Source organism: Neopelma chrysocephalum, unplaced genomic scaffold (assembly GCF_003984885.1).
Source record: "Neopelma chrysocephalum unplaced genomic scaffold, ASM398488v2 Primary Assembly neopelma1_43, whole genome shotgun sequence".
NCBI classification, from domain to species: Eukaryota; Metazoa; Chordata; class Aves; order Passeriformes; family Pipridae; genus Neopelma; species Neopelma chrysocephalum.
The window spans coordinates 22,277,038-22,295,813 of NW_020897702.1; the positions used below are offsets into that span (position 1 = coordinate 22,277,038).

Sequence of the window (18,776 nt, forward strand, 5' to 3'; positions counted from 1 at the left end):
ATAGAATGTAATGTGATTGCAAATCCTGCAGTGGAAGGGAATAGCTGAATGTGTGGATTCTGATCCTGTATTTTTTATGTAAGTAATAGAAGCTGAGGGATCTTTACTATTGAAAACATGATTCCATAAGAACGAGAAAGATGTAGAATAATTTGTAAAAAAAAAAAAAAAAAAGAATGAAAGGCATTCTTGGGTGCAGGAGATTAGGGATAGACTATTAAGGTGTTGATCCATAGAAGATCCCCTGAAGAATGGTAGGGCCTTGGTAGCTTGGTATAATTTCTACTTGCTCATAGTTGTCAGCAGATAGATGATGTACCAAGAAGAGCCTCCCATCACCACTGTGCTGGTACCAAACCAAAGAAGAAGCTGAAGACTAGACTAAGATACCTCCTCACCTTTTTGATTGAAAAGTGAACTCTCATCTCTTAATTATGGGAATGTTTGCTGTTGCTAAAGCCTGTTGCAGAGCAGCTCATAGCTTAAGGAATTTTTTTTACTGTCCCTTTTGGATGTAATTTGTCACTTCTGACTTAGAAGTGATGAATTCCAACTGCAGGTTAGGGATTTAATGTAAGGTGGTCACCTAGGCTCCATCCATATCAACTGAGAGGCATATTCCATCATACTGCAAGCAGAAATGGATCACCTCTGGAAATTCCTCTTTATCCAATGATTATAGAGAGAGCCCTGAGGGCTGACTTAGGTTGGGTAACCAACTCTTGAGATCAGTCTTGCCATACAGAAAAAACAATGACAGCATTGTTGGTCTGGTTTTAGTCCCGTTGAATCTCTCTGTCTCTGAACTGGGGAAGTCAATGTTATACATCCTAAACAATTTACCAAGCTGCTTAAATTAGCCTATGACTCAGATGGATGGCACACCCTGTGCAGAAATGCTGAAGCTGATTTATGACTCCTTTGTGTCCCCAGATTGGTACGTTTCTTGTTCTGGGCTTCTCTATCGCATGCCTCTTTGCATTAGCTGTACTCTGGGGAGATCACTGGAAAACTGTCCGCCTGTCATTCCAGGTAAGAGGAGTTGGGAGGTCTGTTTGAAAGAACAATGTGTGAATAGAAATATTTTGTGAAAATTGATAGAAGATATTCTGTAGGAGATATTCTGGTGGTGTTTTTCACATGGGTTTTCCTGTCAGGGTACGTGGTTCTGAGTAAACTTTTATTATGACTTAACATTTCCTATTGGGAGAAAGGAAACCAAGACCTGAGGCTGAGTTTCAAGCTATGTGTCTCAGTTTGGAAAGTTATAGCCTTTTGTTGTTTGTTTTCTGAGTTTGTTTGTTTTGTTTTGTTGGGGTTTTTTGTTTGTTTTTGTGTTTTTTTTAATTTTTTTTTAAATTGTTCTTGTTTTTGGTTTTGGTTGTTTGTTTTTTGTTTTGTTTTGTTTTGAGTTTTTTCACCCCAATTTCAGCTGCTCAGGGCAGGTAAATCATACCCCTTTGGCTGGTAGGGTTGCTGGAGCAAGAACTTTCTCCCTCATCAGATTCTGCCACTACAGCAGATTTAGCATTAGCACAATTTCAGTCTTTTGTGACTCAGAAGAGCTTCATCTCCTGGGGCAGGACAGCAGTGAGTTTTTAGGGAGCAGGTGGAGAGTGGTGGTGTCAGGTGGGACAACATGCTGGACGCAGGAGGTCAGAGTGCTTGGTTAATGCCTCCACAACTCCCACCAGATCTGAAGATGGAGGCAAGAGCTGCCCAGTGCTGTTCAATGTCTGAGCATTCAGGTCCCCGCTTGTATTGGGAAGGAAGAATTATGTAGCCTTTGACTACACAGCTGCTTTGCAGAATCCAAACCACTCTGCGATTCTATGATTCCATGTTATTTGGGTCTGTTACCTCTCCCTATGGGGCTTAGTGCTTGTGAAGGCTGGAAGAGCAATGCAAATGGACTGGAAGAGGAACCAAAGATGTGATGTTTGTAGGGTGTGGTTAATTGCACATTCCTGCTCTATAGAGTTTGCTAACCATTGGTCTATGCAGTGGCAAAGGTCATGAGAAACCATCAGCTTCTCCTCCCCCTGACAGACACCAGGGGATGTAGATGAGGAAGAGACACAAGAGCCTTTGAGTTCCCCACAGGTGCTGTTTATTTCAGGTGTCCATGCCCTTTGAGATGGCCTCCAACTGCTGTTCCCAAAGGACATGAAACTCTTGTAGATGCTGTGTCATATCCATTAGCCCTGCAAATCTATCTCATGTGTTCTGGACATCTCAGATGGCACCTCTGTTTGTGCAATTGAATCCTGCCTCTGGTTGAGAGATATTAGTATCAAGTGTCTGAGGCAGACAGTATCATATGCAATAACATGTCTCAATGACTGATGCTTTTTTTCAACCTTTCCAGCTTAGAGAATCAGCATCAGGACTAAGCAATAGGAAAGACTTGTATCTAGATAGTTTTTTCCCTAGCACATACCTTAATAGTTCTCAGTTCTAGCTAGAACTTTCACTACAGGGCTCTGATGAGCATGAGAAAATGAGGGACTGGTTTCTTGCTCAGATATGCCTATTTTTATGAAAAGTGTGTCATACCAACAACCATTCAGAGTCTGTACCAAAACTGTTTCTGCTTGGTTTCCAACTCTATTCATGCGTTCATGATAACCACAGAAGTGATCCTTAGCTTATGATCTTCTTGTTTTATCTTTAGGAGTAAAGAAATCAAATCTAATGACTGTGTAATATATCTGCTTCTCTTATGCTACAATAGTTAGTTTCATACAAATGTAAATACTGAATTTTATCGCTCAGGTTTGTTGACATCAGTTTAACGATTTAACTGGTGTGGAGATAACTATTACTTGGATGAGATTGGATTGAACAGGTTTAGAATGGGGTAAACAGGAAGATGTTCACAGATTATGGCAAAACAGTAATGGCAATCATGTCCTCATGGATGGGGATAGTTGTGTCCTCTTCAGCTGACTTAGAAGAAAGGAAAGCAGTTAGAAGCATTCCTCAGCCTAAGGAGCACTCCCCTCTGGCCTGGCCAGGGCCACATGTCTCTCCTCCAAATTCTGAGTGTTTGGTGGATCCAGCACAGATGTGAGAGTGGTTGAACTGCTGGTATTTGCAGCAGGAGCCCATCCAGGTGTAGGGCTGTAACTGTGCTGGGGTTTGTTTCCACGTGTCTCCACAGTTCATCCTTTGACTAAAATGCTTTTCTCTCCTTGCCAGATCACAGCTCCCTATCTCCACATAGGGGCCATCGCCATCATGGTCCTCCTGTCCTGGCCCGTGGCTCTTCATGCCATCAGAGCAGATAAGAAAGGTAGAGCAGCTCTGCTTCCTGCTCCCTGTATGACAACAGATGTATATCAGCATGGGAAAAGAGGTGTTCAGGAGCCCTTTCCTCCCACACCTGCTCTCCATCTGGAGGAGACTTTTAAATTCTGCATATTCCAGGGAAATTAGCAGGGCTCGGGCTTGGGCTGTGCACTGTCCTGTTTCTGTCCCACTGCATTAATGGTTTGCGTGCCCCCTTGCACAGTTTTGCCCTATACCGAGGCAGTGACCTGTCTTGAGACAGAGGAGATTAGCAGAAGCAGCCATGTTCTGAGTGATATGTGAAAATCTGTTTAGCCCTCTGCAGGAGAAAGCAGCCAATGCCAGCTCTCTTGGCTGATTTTTGGTTGCTGTACACAGCTTAGCTGTGTCAGAAGGGATCTCCAGTCCAGTCAGTCAAACCAATTCACATTAGCATATCTCAGCAGAAGCCAGCTGAGATAGGGGAAAGAGCTTTTTGATCAATTCCTAGTGTTATCTCATGGGAAGTTCCTGTCCACCTCTAGGAAGTATGACCACATGTTGTAAGGACAAAGCCAGATGCCAGGAACAACTGCAGAAAAGCCTGACTCTGGGACTGGCTGTTTTTCTCTGACCTTGTCTTTCCATATAGCCAAAACTGTCTACATGATACCCATCTGCAGATGTTATTTGCAATAAAAATCACAGACATAATGGACTGGTGAAAGAATTTTTTTCCAGTCCAGTATTTTTATTATTGAACTACATCTGGGGAGAATATGCAGGGATCCTAGACGTTACGTAGCATCATGCCTGATGTACTCCTTGCACATCATCTTAGTGCAAGCCCAGATTCCTTCAGAGCCACTGGCACAAGGTACAGAGGGGTGGTGGTACCTGTAGCAATGGATACGGTACCCATTCAGGAAAGAGGTGTTGGTGCATAGGTGCTTGTTTCTCAGAGGAATTGTTTTGGTTCCTGAAGTGAAGGGTCTCTGGGACTCTTGGGCAATGTGTTAACAGACTCCAGAGAAGACCATAGGTAATGAATTGGCAAGTTTCTGAGGTGCAATATCCGTGATCTTAGAGTCTGTAGGATTCTCCAGGTCACACACAGGAGGTCACTAACAACAGTGTGAATAAACCAGGGAAGTATTTACCATAAGGAGATGTAACATAGTTGAAAAAGAAATGTTCCTCCTCTTCTTCAGTATGAATGAAACATCAAAATGGTGCTTGTTCTTATCTGAGCAAGAAAAAAATTAGCATCCTTCTGTTGAGGATTTTTTTTCTAGAGATGGAGGATATTTCATTGCACCACCTCTAAAGAAAAAGAAATTAAGGCCATGTCTTGCTGTAAGGCATAGTGAGATGTAATTAAAGCATAAAGCCTGCAGTCCTGACTTAGCCTGTGTCCTTGCTTTGACCAGTTTGTTTTCCTGGTTTGCATTGTTTGGAGAGAAAGTGAAAGTTAGGGGAAGAAGGGATGGAAAAAGGGATGGGACAAAAAGCCAATTAGCTGCAGGGTTGTATTAAAAGTCAAGTTGCGAGGCAGACTCATACGTTACCTTGTGTATTAACACTAGCCTTCCTCCTTCAAATTCTTTCAGTTATTCAGGTGATAATTATTGGTCCATACCTGGCTATCCTTCTCTTTCTTTTCTTGATACCTCTGGGGATGTACTCTCCTTGCATCAGAGAGATGGGAACACTTGGACCAAAGCCAGCCCTCATTGGACACCGTGGAGCACCAATGGTAGGTCTGGAGAAGTTATTTTTTGTAATTTCTTCCTCCTGTGTCTTGATACCTTCATCATCATCTTCTGTTGTTTGGGTTTTTTTCCCTCGTGAAATCTGTAGAGGGTGGAAGGGGAGAAATGTCTGGTTGGGACTGCATGCCAAAGGCATCACTCACTGCATGGGTTTGTTTACAAGGATAATGCTGTTCCTGAGGGACACAACCAGGCTTGATGGGGCCCTGAGCAACCTAGTTTAGTGGGAGGTGTCTCTGCCCATGATGGGGGTTGGAATGGGATTGATATTCAAGGTCCCTTCCAACCCAAACTATTCTGTGATTCTACAACAAGATGGGTTTGGCTAAAGCGAAGAAAACAAACAGTAGATTAACAATATAATGATGCTCCCTTAATAAAAAACAGAGGTGTTACAAAAAGACAGAAAGTACTTACAGAGTCCCCCAGAGTGTGTTTGAAAATGATCCGCTCATGCACTTTTTTTTTTCAGCTAGCACCAGAAAACACTGAGATGTCATTTCAGAAGACAATTGAGCATGGTGGGGATGGTCTTGAGACAGATGTCACCATTAGGTGAGGGGAAAACATTGCATCTCACAGAACATGTACTGCTTCTTCTAAGAGTTTTCTTTGGAAATAGGCAGCTCCAGGCAATTAGGTTTTACTGATGGCTGAGACAGGGCCCTTCAGTTGGCATGTGATGACAGGGGCTGTAGGGCATGGTTGTTCTCAGGCAAGTCAATAAGCTGCAGCTATTGATTTAACAATCGTTATTTCTACAGTATATTTTAAATGCTTGACAGAGTATAAAGACAAGTCCCTACTCTAGTCTGACTTCCAGGTCACAGTGAGGGTTGTATCAGGTCTACAAACCAATAGAAAATTGTGTTCAGACTTGTGACAGCATTGTCCTAATTATTAGATCTTTGATTGCCTTTGTTTGGTGGACTCATTGCCATGAACTAACACACTGTGCATGATGAGCAGTTTCCAGATGCTGAATGGGAAAAACACTGACACTTAGATGCTGTACTTATCTAGACCTTTCTGTAAGAGAAAATTTTGCATTTCCATCACTGTCTACTTAGATTTCAGTCCTCTGAAAAGCATAGAAACACTTTGATGTCAGCAAAAAGAGATTTCAAACATGAGTCACTATCCATTTTTGTGGGGGTTGGCTGCCACAACGGTCACCATCTCCATGTTGCTCCTAAGGAACTGAGGCACAGACAGGCATGACTTCTCCCAGGTCACCTAGCAGTATTTAAACTGGAAATAAACTGGTGTTTTGATCCTCAGCTTTCCTCCCCATCGCGCCCTCTGCACTGAGGGAGGCCATACTGCTGCATTCATGGTGGCCCACATATTCTTCTGACCTGGAATGAGTCTGCTCATGCCGTGAATGAAGCTGCACACCAGGTGACCTGAACTCTTGCTCTTCAACAGCTATGATGGGGTTCCTTTCCTCATGCATGACACCACCTTGAAGAGGACAACTAACATCAAAGAGGTCTATCCTAATGACACTGATCAAAACGCTGCGTTATTCTCCTGGGATACCCTGCAGAAGTTGAATGCTGGAACGTGGTTCCTTAAGGTAAGTGTCATAAAGGGCCAGAAACATTCAAGGTCAGGTTGGATTGGGCTCTGAGCAGCCCGATCCAGTTGAAGATGTCCCTATTCATTGCGGGGGGATTGGACTGGATGAGCTCTAAAGGTCTTTCCCAATCCAAACAATTCTATGATTCTATGACTATCGCCAGCTGGATGTAGAAGAGACACCAGATGCCTATTACTTAACAGCATCAGTGTTAGAGGAGGGATTACTGTTTGAGCCAAAACTCAGAGAAGTCAGTAGAAATCCTTCAGTTTGGGTCTCTCTGCTTTTTCCAGTTGGCCTTTAGGCTTAGGAGACCTACAACAATTGGCTGGTTGGTGTTCTTGTGTCACCTTATCATGGCAGCAGCAGAGTTCATGGGCTGGGGGGAGAAGAAAAGAGCTACTTGTGCAATGTGCTGTACATAATATTCAGAGCTAGCAAGGTGAGACAGAGAAGCACAGCAGAGCTATCTGTGAGCTGTGCAATTTAGGTCCCAGAAGCAGTGTCCTCACAGCCTGGGTTGATTTCCTCCATTTCTTATGTAGAAGACATAAGCAAAATAAAATATCCCCACCTGTTGAGGACTGATATCAAACCTTTTCCCTCTTAGAAATATGAAGTTTTTACATACAGCTGAATCCCAGAGCAAACTGCCTGATTGATTTCTTTTTTTTCTGGTATCTCTTTATTTCTAGGACAAACCATTTCCATTCATGGGCTCACTGTCAAAGGCAGATCAAAACCAAGCAATCAATCAGTCCATTTACAAGCTAAGTGATTTCTTGCGCCTTGCAGACAGTCACAATAAACTTGTGATATTTGATCTCTACCGCCCTCCAGAGAAACATCCTTACAGGAACTTGTGGATCAGCAGAACCCTGGAAGTCATTCTCAAGGAGTCAGGGATTAGACCCCATCTGGTAGGGTGACCTCACTCCATATCTCTTTTTCTTGCTTTCCAAATTGGCATTTTGGGGTCATACCCTGCATGATTTCACCTGCATAAAGTTGGCCCCTTGCATTTCTCTTGTTTTAAAAGGCATTATTTGGAGTATATTCCTGCTATTAGCTCCTCATCAGGTACAAAATGCTCTAACTCTCCAGGCAGCAAAAAGAAATATGGCAGTTTATATACCAGCTGATGCCTTAGCCCCCAAACAGCACCCTTTCATAACTGTAATAATTGTCAGTCTACTCCCTGCTACCCATGCTTGTTTTATATATTGCATAAAAACTTCTGGCTTAAATTAAAATACAGAATTGGAATTGGGAGCCTTTATTGCCTTCCTCCTTCTGGCAGTGGATGAATGCTAAACTCATGTGAATCAGGTTACATACCCTTTGATGTCCGGGGAGTTACGCTGATCTGTATCTGCTGAAGATTTTTTCTTCCATGCTGGAAGAATGAAAGAACAGAATATTTTCTGTTGCCTTTTCATAAACCAAAGCTGTCCTTTCATTCATTTCCAACACCGCATCTTTTGTTGGGCTGTGTGAAACGTACTCACTGATTACCAGTTGATAAGCAAGGAACACTGGATATTTATTTCTTGATGAAAATGTCTTGCAAGTTTTAACCCTGCATCCAAATGTTCTTTGATCATTGGGAGAAACACGTCATTTGATAGGCTGGGTTAAGCCCCTTAAGATGTTATCTTTACAGTAGGGAATATTAGGGGCATGAATTATTCTGCTGAGAATTCACTGGTTCCTCCTGTTGCCTGCAGGTCCTGTGGCTGAATAACAACATGAGGTCCTTTGTTCAATCTGTTGCTCCTGGGTTTCAGCACACGATGGGCAGCAAGGCACCAATTGAAGACCTCTTAAAGAACAACATTGTCAAACTCAATCTGGTCTACACTGATATGTCCGCTGAAGATATTCGGTAGGTTTCAGGCCCAAGTACTGTCTTTGGACTGCAGCTGGACTATGTTTACCTCATGCATGGGGAAATGTCTCCCTCCAGTGACTGGTTCCAGAATCTGTAGAATTTTGTAAAGTAGTCCTTTAGATCAAGTGGCCATCTCTGATGTATTTTAGGGGTGACAGACTTCTACTGTTGACTAAGAGGTGGCACATGTAATTACTCCTCTTGCCCTCAATTCCATATTGACCAGGATCTGAGGATCAGCTGTCTCCTGATTTCTTGTCTTTCTGTTCATGCCATCCTCAGTCCCACCAACACTGAATCGTGGAGAATGAACAGCTATTCATTCTCCCATGGCTCTTCCACAAACATCAGTGTGAGTGCATAATGCTGTGGTGACAGACCATCACCCTCTTGTTGCTGGTGTTTTGGAGAGGTCATTTTTTGCCTCTGTTACTACCAGTACTCTGTTGTATGTGACACACTGAAAATGTCATTTCTACAACTGAAGGCTCTACATTCATTGCAGGAGTTTCCAAAATGTTTATATCACATGGGAAAAAAACACCAGAAATCATCAGAAAACCCCCAGCTTTACCTGTCCAGCTCTCCTTTTCTAAATAGGATTTTTTTTCTCTTTCCAATGCACAGACCTATTGAAATCCAGTTGGAATGAAGAAGAATCTTCATTACTCTAATCCTTTGGATGAGAGTAAAGTTCATGTTTTCTCAATTATAATTGTCACAGGATGTAAAACCATAGAATCACATAATGGTTTGGGTTGGAAGGGACCTTAAACATTATCTAGTTCCAACCCCCTTGTCATGGGCAGGGACACCTTCCACTAGACCGAGTTACTCGTAGCCCCATCCAGCCTGGCCTTGAACACCTCCAGGGATGGAGGTTTCCAGAACCTCTCTGGACAACCTGTTCCAGTGCTTCACCACCCTCACAGTCAAGAATTTTTTCCTAAAGTCTGATCTAAACCTCCTCTCCTTCAGCTTAAAACCATTCTCCCTTGTCTTGTTACTCCATGCCCTTTCCAGAAGCCCCTTTCCAGCTCTCTTGTAGCCCCTTTAGGTACTAGAGGGCTGTTCTGAGGTCTCCTCAGAGCCTTCTCTTTTCTAGGCTGAAAGGCCAAAAAAAATCCTAGTTAGATCCATTTGGGTAAACCCTGGGTAGATCCTAGGTAGATTTATGAATGCTGGTATTGATGATACATTACTTTACCATTATAGAAAGAATGAACTTACTTCATATTAAATTTCAATAGCTTATAAGAACTTGAGAAATTATGAGTTGATGCAGCAAACATAACAAACTTGAGTGGCAGCTTCAAGATGGTTTTGAACACACTATGGGGAGACTATAGAATAACAGAATCATTTAGATTTAAAAGACCTCTAAGATCATCGAGGCCACCCATTATCCCAGCATTGCCAAACCCACCACTAAACCATGTCCCCAGCTGCAACATATACACATTTTTTAAGTAATGATGATGATTTCACCACTTCCCTGGGCAGCCCATTAGAATGCTTGCTAACCCTTTCCGTGAAGGAATTTTTCCTGATATCTAATCTAAACCTTCCCTGGTGAAGCTTGAGGCCATTTCCTCTATTGCTTGTTACTTAGAAGATGAGACCAACACCAATCTGGCTACAACCTCCTGTAAAAACACATAATTACATTGATTCATGTGGCAGAAGGGTTAGAAAGTTTTGACCTTTTGGGCATTTTATCTGCATTTGTTTAAATTTGTTTACAGCAATTCAGCTATTCTGTATCAACCAATTGTTAATGACAAATTATTGGCTGGTTGGCTTTCCTTTTTGTTCCTTATCTAGGTCCTAAAGTAAGCATTTCCTATAGAAAATTACAGCAATTTCCCATCATCTTCTTGAATCTCCTGGAGTAAGCCCGAAAGAAGTACTAACCTCCTTGCTTAACGAAGGTTGTTGCCTTTTGGTCTTTTAAAGGAAATATGCCGAGGCAAACATCACGACCAACCTCTATGTGGTCAATGAGCCATGGCTTTTCTCCCTGGCATGGTGCTCGGGGGCACACTCTGTGACCACCAACGCCGTCCACTTGCTGAAGAATCTCAGCCAGCCACTCTTCCTCATGGTAAGTGAAACTCTTCTCTATCCTGGGAGTAGGAAGTAGGGTTGGGATGTTCATGGCTACCTTTGGAGACCGTGGGCCAGTTGACACATGGATAAAGCATCCTTTAAGGATCCTTTGCATGAGAAAGACCTGAGTTGAAACCTGGCTTACCTGGAACCTCTGAGCCACTACAAGTATTACTACACCTTTCTGTTTTCTCCTGGCTCTGGTAGAAGCACCCTACTTGTTAGGATTTGCACCTTAGGCTTTGAGATAAGGGAAGAAGTGACATTGAGACTTGTGCAGGGAGAAGGGAAAGGCCTTCAAGGGCACAAGCTGATGCATGAGCATTTCTATTTCTAAGCTTTTGAAGCACCTTCTTGATGTCAAAAGTTTCTCATTTCCCAGGGCTTCCCAATGCCCTTCTCAAACTTGGTCTTGTTCCACAAGTCCAAGGAAAACAACCATAGAAATAATCCTTCTTTGCTGGGAGGAATTTTCACATAATTTTTATATTTGTTATTTTACCTTGGGCAACCTGAAGGACCAGGAAGCATGTGGGCCAGTGGTCTCACCAGAGTCCCTGCAGCCTAAGGACTTTGAACAACTGGCTTCACACTCTTGAAGTAGATTTTACAATGCTCCCATCCAGAGAACTGCACTATTTCAGTCCATTCTAAGGTTGGGTGGAGGTCCAGTCCAAGGATGAATCTTCAGATGCTCTTAGACTTAGAGCAGGAGCCACCCCAGACCCTCTGTGGAGTTCAGGAAAGGGCAGTTTTGCCAGAGAAAATGAGATGTCACCACTTGATGTTACTGTTGGCAGGAAACAGAGAGAAGTAGAGGGCCTGCCTGTACAAACAAGAGGTCCCTGTTACATTCACTGTGATATAGTACCATCTTTTTGGCCACACAATAGACCTGCTTTTATGAAGAATGATGATTTGGCACCAACATCCAGTGGTGAGTGGCCACTTTGAAATGCCACAAAATGCTTTGATCACCCAAGAGGTGTTACTGCACATGCAAACCAATCAGCTGAATGGCCGTATTTGAACAGCAGAAAAAGCTTGAATAACTTTCTTTTGCGCATCTTATGGTCCTTGGTGCTGGAACACAACCTCTGTTGTTTTCTTCCAGACTCCACAGCAGTACAACATCATGTGGATCCTGACAGATCTGACCTCTCTGCTCCTCATCTCACTCATCTTTGCTCTGCACTGGCAAGTACTGACCATCCTAAACTGATATTTGCTCTAGGTGGAGGTAAGGAGGAATGCTTTCAGGTGACCTGAAGAGTTAAAACTACTCTTGAGAACATTAGCTTTCCCTTCTGGAAATGGGAGAAAGCCCTGAAAGTCCCCCCAGACCTCTCTGCTTCTCCTGCTTGCTCTCATTTTCCCTTTCCATTTTGGTATCTCAGGCATTGTTCACCCTCAGGATTCAGTGGAGAAGTGGTGGATTTTTGGTAGCAACATGAACCAGTTATCAAAGCTGATGGACTGAGAAAGGAACTGATTATTATTACTAGTTAGGCAATATTTCATTGGACTGATTTGCAAGGAAAGCTCTCTGTGTTAATATTTGAGTGCTCCATGTCTTTCTGTCTGCATATGCCAGAGCCCCTGAGGAAATCCATCCTCCCAGATGAGAATATCTGTGTGACACACACCTCATTTTGTTTCCTTCCACTCTGTCAGAGATAATCAGGAGATCTGGGGTTCATGGAACAGGCTCACCCCAGCAGGTCATGTTGTCCTGCTGGATGTTCTGCTCTGCCACAGTTGTATGAGAAATGTGCCTATGCTGTCATCCCAGTAGTGCCCAAGGAAAGCAGGATGTGCTGAGCTCAGCTCTTCAGCTAGCTGGCTGTGGGTGGGTGGAAGGATCAAAGTAGCCAGTCCAGCCGAGCCTTTTTTGCAGGGTGCTGGCAGCACAACTGTGCTCCAGGTGACAGCAAGCGAAAGGTTTGGGAAGCTCCTGCGTGAGCAGTCTGGATTGCTGTTAACTGTGACTTGCTTTGGCATAGGAAAATGTTGGAGTGCTAATATTGCTCTGGATGATGAAGAAATGAATTTGTAGCCTTTTCACAAAGTGATGAACTAGCAGCTGTACAGGCATGTTTGCTGGGCATCCAGGCTTTTCCCTTCCCAAGGCAAAGTGGCTCCCTCCCTTCCTTTCTCTCTTACACTGCTCTGTTCTCCTCAGGTCTTGCTTTAGCAGCTTTCACTTTGTTTTCAAGGCTGCCGGTTGCAGGGTGGCTTACAATCACCCCTGTAAAACATCAACACCATCATTAGACCTTCCCATGCCTGTCTCCTCCAGGCTTGTGTTCATGTTATGTGTGCATTTCCCAGGCCCCGTGGATGTTTCTGGTCCAACCAACAAGGCTTGCTAGCCTTGCAGCAAGGGCATTCCCAACCCCGCTGGGACAGAAGGGCCATCAGCAGTGCCTCAGTGCCCTGCATAGTCTCCTTTGTCAAGTTTATGAACACACCAAAATCATGATTTTTAAATTTCCCTGTTTGTTTAACAACCAGCGGCTGCAAACATTTCTGGGGCTCTCGAGCTCTTAAATCTTGCTGAGAAAACAGAGTTTAGTCACGAAGTTGCCTTAAAAAGGCTGTTGTATGCATGAAGTGTGGATGCTTAGACATCAGTCGTGCACTGGAGTTCTTTCTCGGTAAAGACATGAGAAAATCCCCAAATACCTGCATTCACAAAGTAGGAAAATGGTGTCCACCACAGCAGGGATCTGTGGGGAAAAACACAGTGAGCAGCGGCCTGACCCAGTTGCTTTTCCCCATGCAGGTGGCGAGAGCGGAATTTCTCGTGCTGTGCCCAGGAGAGTAACCCGGTGCTAGAGAGCGGCACCTACAACAAGTTCAGGACAGGTGAGCAGGGCAAGGAAAGCAGTTGCATCCTGCACTGGGTGGTCTCTGTGGGGGCACTGGCATCCTGGTGGTTGGGTTGGTGATAGGTGTCCATACTATGATGAAGGATGCATTCTGGGTTATCTCAGCCTCAGATGTAGGTGGCAGGATTCTGCGTTCAAATCCCTGAGCAGCTCAGTCCAACTGGTCCTGCTTCAAGCAGTGGTTGGGGCATACACCTCCAGATGTCCCCACCAATACTCATTACTCTGTGATGTTGTGAAAAGAGACCCTGGAGGCACTGAGCATTCCTGGTTCTGCAAGGCAGGGTGGGATTGGCTGAGGACTCTCCAATGCACCATGTTTTCTGCACTCATGGAGCTATCATCCAGACAAAATGACCCAACCTGGGCTGCACGCATTTTCAGCCTGGTTCTATTTGCTCACGATGGCTGTCAAAGCAAATGCAGTTGTATTGGTAGCTCATTGTGTCCCTTTTTCCAGAGCTCAGTGACATGCCTGCCGTCCTGGCCTGACATGGGCAGAGAGGGGACGTGGACCTGACATCCCAATGAGACTGGGTAGACCAGCTATGGGGGGCTCAGATCTACCTGATGAGGAGGAACCATTTGCCTTCGTGCCTCTGCTGGAGATGAGCACCAGCCTGCCTCTCCTACAGCTTTTCTCAGATTCCTGTGCCTGGCAGGGATTCCTGGGGTGTAGGAGAGCACAGATGGAGCTGCAGCCATGAAGAAACTGTGCGCTATGGTGAGATGCAGCAACTACATGGGAGCCACTATTTACCCCTGAGACCACTGGCATCCCATAGGGCAATCATTCCTGCCGTGTGTAAGCCCTCGTTTCCACAGCTGTGTTTAACACATGCTGCAAACATCTGAGCATCCTGCAGTTCTCCTCATTCACAGCTGCCCAGGTTTCTCCTATCAGATTGGCCTCTTCTCCACACACTACCTCCCTCCCTCTCTCTCTCCTTGCAGGTCTCCTCCTTCCCCAAGAGCACACTCGCCCCACCATGATGGTCAGGTGCTGCTGCCTGGGTCAGTAGGATCTGTACCTTTCTGTAATGCAGGCAGGGGCAGCTTTGGTTTTCCTTTTCCTCATTCTGGCCCTGCCATAGATCCTAACAAGGACGGTCTCTTCCCCTTGGCTGTGGGTGAGGGCATAACTTTCCCATGGAGGCTGAAGGACTTCTTGGTGCCTTGGCCAGGTAGCTACTGAGACTATGACACACCACTTTTGTTCAGAAAGATTGAGCTGCGTGTGAACTGGTCCCACCAAGTGTCCTGTTTGATTTTCCTTTGGGAAGGCCTGTATACCTGTACAACACCACAGGATTTATTTGGATTTTCATTTCTCCCAGGGGCTGCTGGCACACAGTGGGGAGGGGGGTCCATGCCCTGCTCTGTAAGGGGGATGTAAGCATCTCTCAGGTTTAAGCCATAACTTTCTACTTGAACAGATAATAAGGATACATTTTTTGTAAATTGCAAGTGCTGTTTTAAATACATTTTAGCTCTCCTATCCTGTTCTGTTCTTATTTTAGCAAACTGGGAAAGAAAATAGTAGTCTTTACCGGATTCAGGCTATAGACAATTTCTCACACATGAGCCTTTTGTTAAATAAAGTTATCACAAGTGAATTGTGACAGGGAAGCATTAGGTTTCAGAGTTATCTGTGCTGAGAAGCACTCAAACCTTTCCAAGTTGCAATTTTGGAGTATTTTGGAGGCTAGAAATGCAAAAAAGAAGCATCCGCCTTTGGAAATGGGATAAAGGGCTGATGGATTATTGTAGAGCAGCTACAGATCTATGAAGCATGGAGAAAGGATGGTGTTAAAACCCATTCCCCATGCCCCGCATGCATAGCTGGTTCATAACTTTTTGTGGATACCTGCTGAGGTATCTCAGCAGCAAAAATAGGAGGGGGGGAGTGTGGGTTGATTGTGGTGTGCATCACGGGTTCCTCAGCCTGTCCCTTGGTGTTCAAGTGAGGGACTTGGCTGTGGTCCCTCAACTGCTGCTTTTAATATGTATTGGGAAAAGCCACCTCACTGCACTTTGATCCATGTATCCAGCTGCTGCTTGGCCATTATGCAGTGGTAACTCCCTGTACTCACCTTTCTCATCCTCAACAGCCTTGCCCAGGCAGAGCCTGACCTATTAGACCTGATCTCCTTTAATGCCTTGCGCTGTCACATCTCAGCTACTATTTTTGTTGCTTCACAGCTAGCAGGGTCTGGCAACCTTGTTAGGCACATGGCTGGTAGTCTGACTCCCACACACAAACTTTTCACCCAGCACTTCCTACATCCAGTGATTCAGCTCAAAATGGGTTGGAAGATCCACCATTTTCACAGAAGATGAGCAATGGAGACTCCCCAGGATTCAGTGGTTTTTATCCCAAAATAAAAGATTTCAACTAGTTTCCAGTCCAGGCACACTGATGGTTTGCTCCTCATTGCTTGATGTGTTCACCAGGAGTTCCACTTAGCAAAGAGAAGTCTTGTCCACAAGAAGAATCTGGGAGCCTTGAGCCCACCGTTTCCTGTGGAGATGCCACCAAAACCACACAGTGCAGGACAGCCTCCCAAAAGCCACTTGATGCTTTTTAATTAGAGTATTTCACTTGGACATATGTTTTTCATCTTACATTGCTTAGTGTGAATACAAAGATGCCAGCAGATGCTAATACATATGACACACAGGCACACATATACAGAGTCCTGGCATCCCCCAAAATGGTGGAGTGCACGGGAGGCCAACAGAGCTCTAAGTGGAGGGATGAGGGTGGTGTCGGTGGAAAGATGAGCCAGGACAGCTCTGGAAAACACTGCTGTGATGCATCATCTGCTGTGTGCGATGTGGGAGGCAGGGATGGCTGGAGACTCACAAAAAGCAATGACAGTGGTGGTGATTATGGGCACGTGTCCCAGGGACAGCTGAGGAAAGGGGAGAAACATCAGAGATGTATGGTGAGAAGGCAGCTTGGCTCCCAGTGTAGCCTTGGCTGGTGTAACCATGCTCTCATTACCAGCGTGCCTTGGGTACGGGATGGTGGAGGAAGGGGATCTCTTAGCAGCCCTGTCTGGCTGGTGAGTGTCTCCATACAGCATCTCATTCACTTTGATGGAGCAACCAAGGTCCTAAGTCACTGCTGCATCCCAGGTGGATGTCACGGTCCTTGAGGGCTGGTAGGCAGCGCTGCCAATTCTGCCTAGCACACCATGGTGTTAGAGAGCTGAGCCCAGCTGAGCTTAACAGAACATGCCCCCACAAGATGGACTTCTGTGAAAGCAGTCAAACTCAGCCCAATGGACAGGACCAAGACAGGTCTCCCACATCTACTGAGATCCACTCAGTGATAGTGACACCAGCACCAGATCTTGGTGGACAATTGTCACCTCTCCTGATACCCCACACCCAGCCACATGCTCCTTTGAAGCCTGTATTTTGGAAAGGCAACCCCAGGCTTCCTCCCCTGCATCCTCCCAGACACAGCGTGGGTTCAGCCTCCTCTCTGCCAGCAGGTCCCATCTCTGCTCCAAAGCAGGCTGGTCTGCACTGCGTGGTGTTGGGTGGAAGATGGGACAAAGAGCCAGCAGGTTAGTACAGCCAATTAAAGATGGAGAAAAGCCCACAGAAAAGAAGGGTCTGCCCTTGTTGTGAGTGGTTCAGGTCCAGCTGGGACTCATAAAGAGCTGCTTTATATAGCAACACACACAAAAACACAATAAAATCATCAGCTGTTACAAACCCAATGACCAAGTTCATGTCTGAATTACAGCTCAATGTAGGCTTGGCCTCAGTCTTCCAAACTTGGGGTCTTCAAAACCCCTATATCCATATTGAAGCTTGCAGTAGAAGTCCTCCTAGGGTTAATTTTTCTGGGCACAGGGGGCAAAAGGAGATAATTCATCTTCCAAGCTTCACTTCCAGCTGAGCCCTTAAGCTGGGAAAGATGTGCCTTACTCAGCCGCTGGCAGTTATGGCTCTTGGGGAATCCCTGGGCGAGGGACTGTTCTGCAGGTCGCTCTCAGCCCCGAGGCAGCATCCAGATACCGGCAGAAAATGCAGGATTATTTTTTTTCCTTTTTAATATTTTAAAAAATAAATAGAAGAAGAAACAAAACTTTAAAATTTGTTCTTTAAATATTTCCAGCATTGCACAGACAGCACTTTAATATTGTAGCCTGTTCAATCAGTAGTTTGTTTATTCTGATTCCTAGTTAAAATGTGCTCCTCCCAGCCTGCTTTTTCTTTCTGTCCTTCTTAAGAACACAACATATTCTTTTGTAATGACAAAAAACACAAGCCCTGCAGTGTTCATTTGACATCTTTCCAGCATGGAGCAGGGCTCTTGTATTCCTCTTCAAACCTGAAGTTCCCAGAATCTTACCAAAAATCTGTTAGCATCCTAATAGCTCTCATATTTAAGAAGAAAACCAAACAAAAACAAAGCAAGCCACACGCACACACAAACACACACAAATCCTCTTCCAAGAGCCTTTGCGATGCCAACCATTGGGTTCAGGCAAACCCTGGAGTGTTTTTGCTCAGTCACTCTCTGAGAGCTGTGGTGTCCCCTGGAAATCTTTGAGATGTAAGATGGAGTCGGGATGCAGGGAGAGGAAAGAGAATGGGAGGTCAGAGATAGTCATCTTCGCTGGAAGGGGAGGTGGGATCAGAGCCCTCAAGGTCAGAGTCCAGGGAACTTCCTGATGGTGTTCGGCTCATCTTCCACATCTGAGAGGCAAAGGTTCTCCCCCAGCTGCACGGGTATCCCACAGCCCTCAGCTGGTGAATTAGCGCCATGGCCACCTGCCAGTGGCTTCTTGCAGTTCACTTGCTACCCTTTGCACTCCTCTGTTTGCTCATGGCTGTTAGCATCTGGCTGATGTAAGAGGTCAAAAGATCATCCATCTTGTACCCCTGAGGAGGAGAGAGAAGATGTTACCTGCCTTTAGAGCACAGTTTACAGTCTCTGGTTTGTCCCTCCTGAATACACTGGCTATCAGTTGTTGACTTCCAAGTTTTCAAGTACATTTTGACTTGTTCTACCATTCTCTTTGGGTGAAATGTCACCACCACAAGAAACACTGTCCAAACATAATTTGCACCATCAAGATAGAGGAACTCACTGTCCCAGCATGCTGCTGAGGCTAAGGCCATAGGGAACTTTGGATGGGACATGGATTTTCAAAATACTGAATGCCTCAGATTAATAACAATTAATTCAGTAGGAATTTTTATCCTTCATGCTTTTGTTTTAAGATACTCTAAGAGGA

At 44.9% G+C, this 18,776-nt stretch overlaps 2 protein-coding genes across 7 annotated transcripts in view; one reads left to right on the plus strand and one right to left on the minus strand.

Annotated features, from left to right (window-relative positions):
• The window catches only part of GDPD4 (glycerophosphodiester phosphodiesterase domain containing 4), a 39,055-nt gene extending 24,042 nt beyond the window's left edge, over nucleotides 1-15,013 (plus strand). For all 3 annotated transcript variants that reach the window (XM_027677606.1, XM_027677605.1, XM_027677607.1), the window contains 11 exons: nucleotides 934-1,032; nucleotides 3,202-3,295; nucleotides 4,881-5,026; nucleotides 5,515-5,597; nucleotides 6,471-6,621; nucleotides 7,320-7,544; nucleotides 8,352-8,509; nucleotides 10,472-10,619; nucleotides 11,739-11,821; nucleotides 13,410-13,492; nucleotides 13,976-15,013. In XM_027677606.1, coding sequence (XP_027533407.1) covers nucleotides 934-1,032; nucleotides 3,202-3,295; nucleotides 4,881-5,026; nucleotides 5,515-5,597; nucleotides 6,471-6,621; nucleotides 7,320-7,544; nucleotides 8,352-8,509; nucleotides 10,472-10,619; nucleotides 11,739-11,821; nucleotides 13,410-13,492; nucleotides 13,976-14,007 — 1,302 coding nt within the window. In that variant the 3' untranslated portion in view covers nucleotides 14,008-15,013. The remainder of the gene's footprint in view (nucleotides 1-933; nucleotides 1,033-3,201; nucleotides 3,296-4,880; nucleotides 5,027-5,514; nucleotides 5,598-6,470; nucleotides 6,622-7,319; nucleotides 7,545-8,351; nucleotides 8,510-10,471; nucleotides 10,620-11,738; nucleotides 11,822-13,409; nucleotides 13,493-13,975) is intronic.
• Nucleotides 15,014-17,679: 2,666 nt separating this feature from the next.
• MYO7A (myosin VIIA) overlaps nucleotides 17,680-18,776 on the minus strand; it is a 103,429-nt gene continuing 102,332 nt past the window's right edge. For 3 of the 4 annotated variants that reach the window (XM_027677602.1, XM_027677603.1, XM_027677601.1), the window contains one exon: nucleotides 17,680-18,420. In XM_027677602.1, the coding sequence (XP_027533403.1) occupies nucleotides 18,331-18,420 (90 nt within the window). In that variant the 3' untranslated portion in view covers nucleotides 17,680-18,330. The remainder of the gene's footprint in view (nucleotides 18,421-18,776) is intronic. The other variant, XM_027677604.1, reaches the window with a different exon arrangement.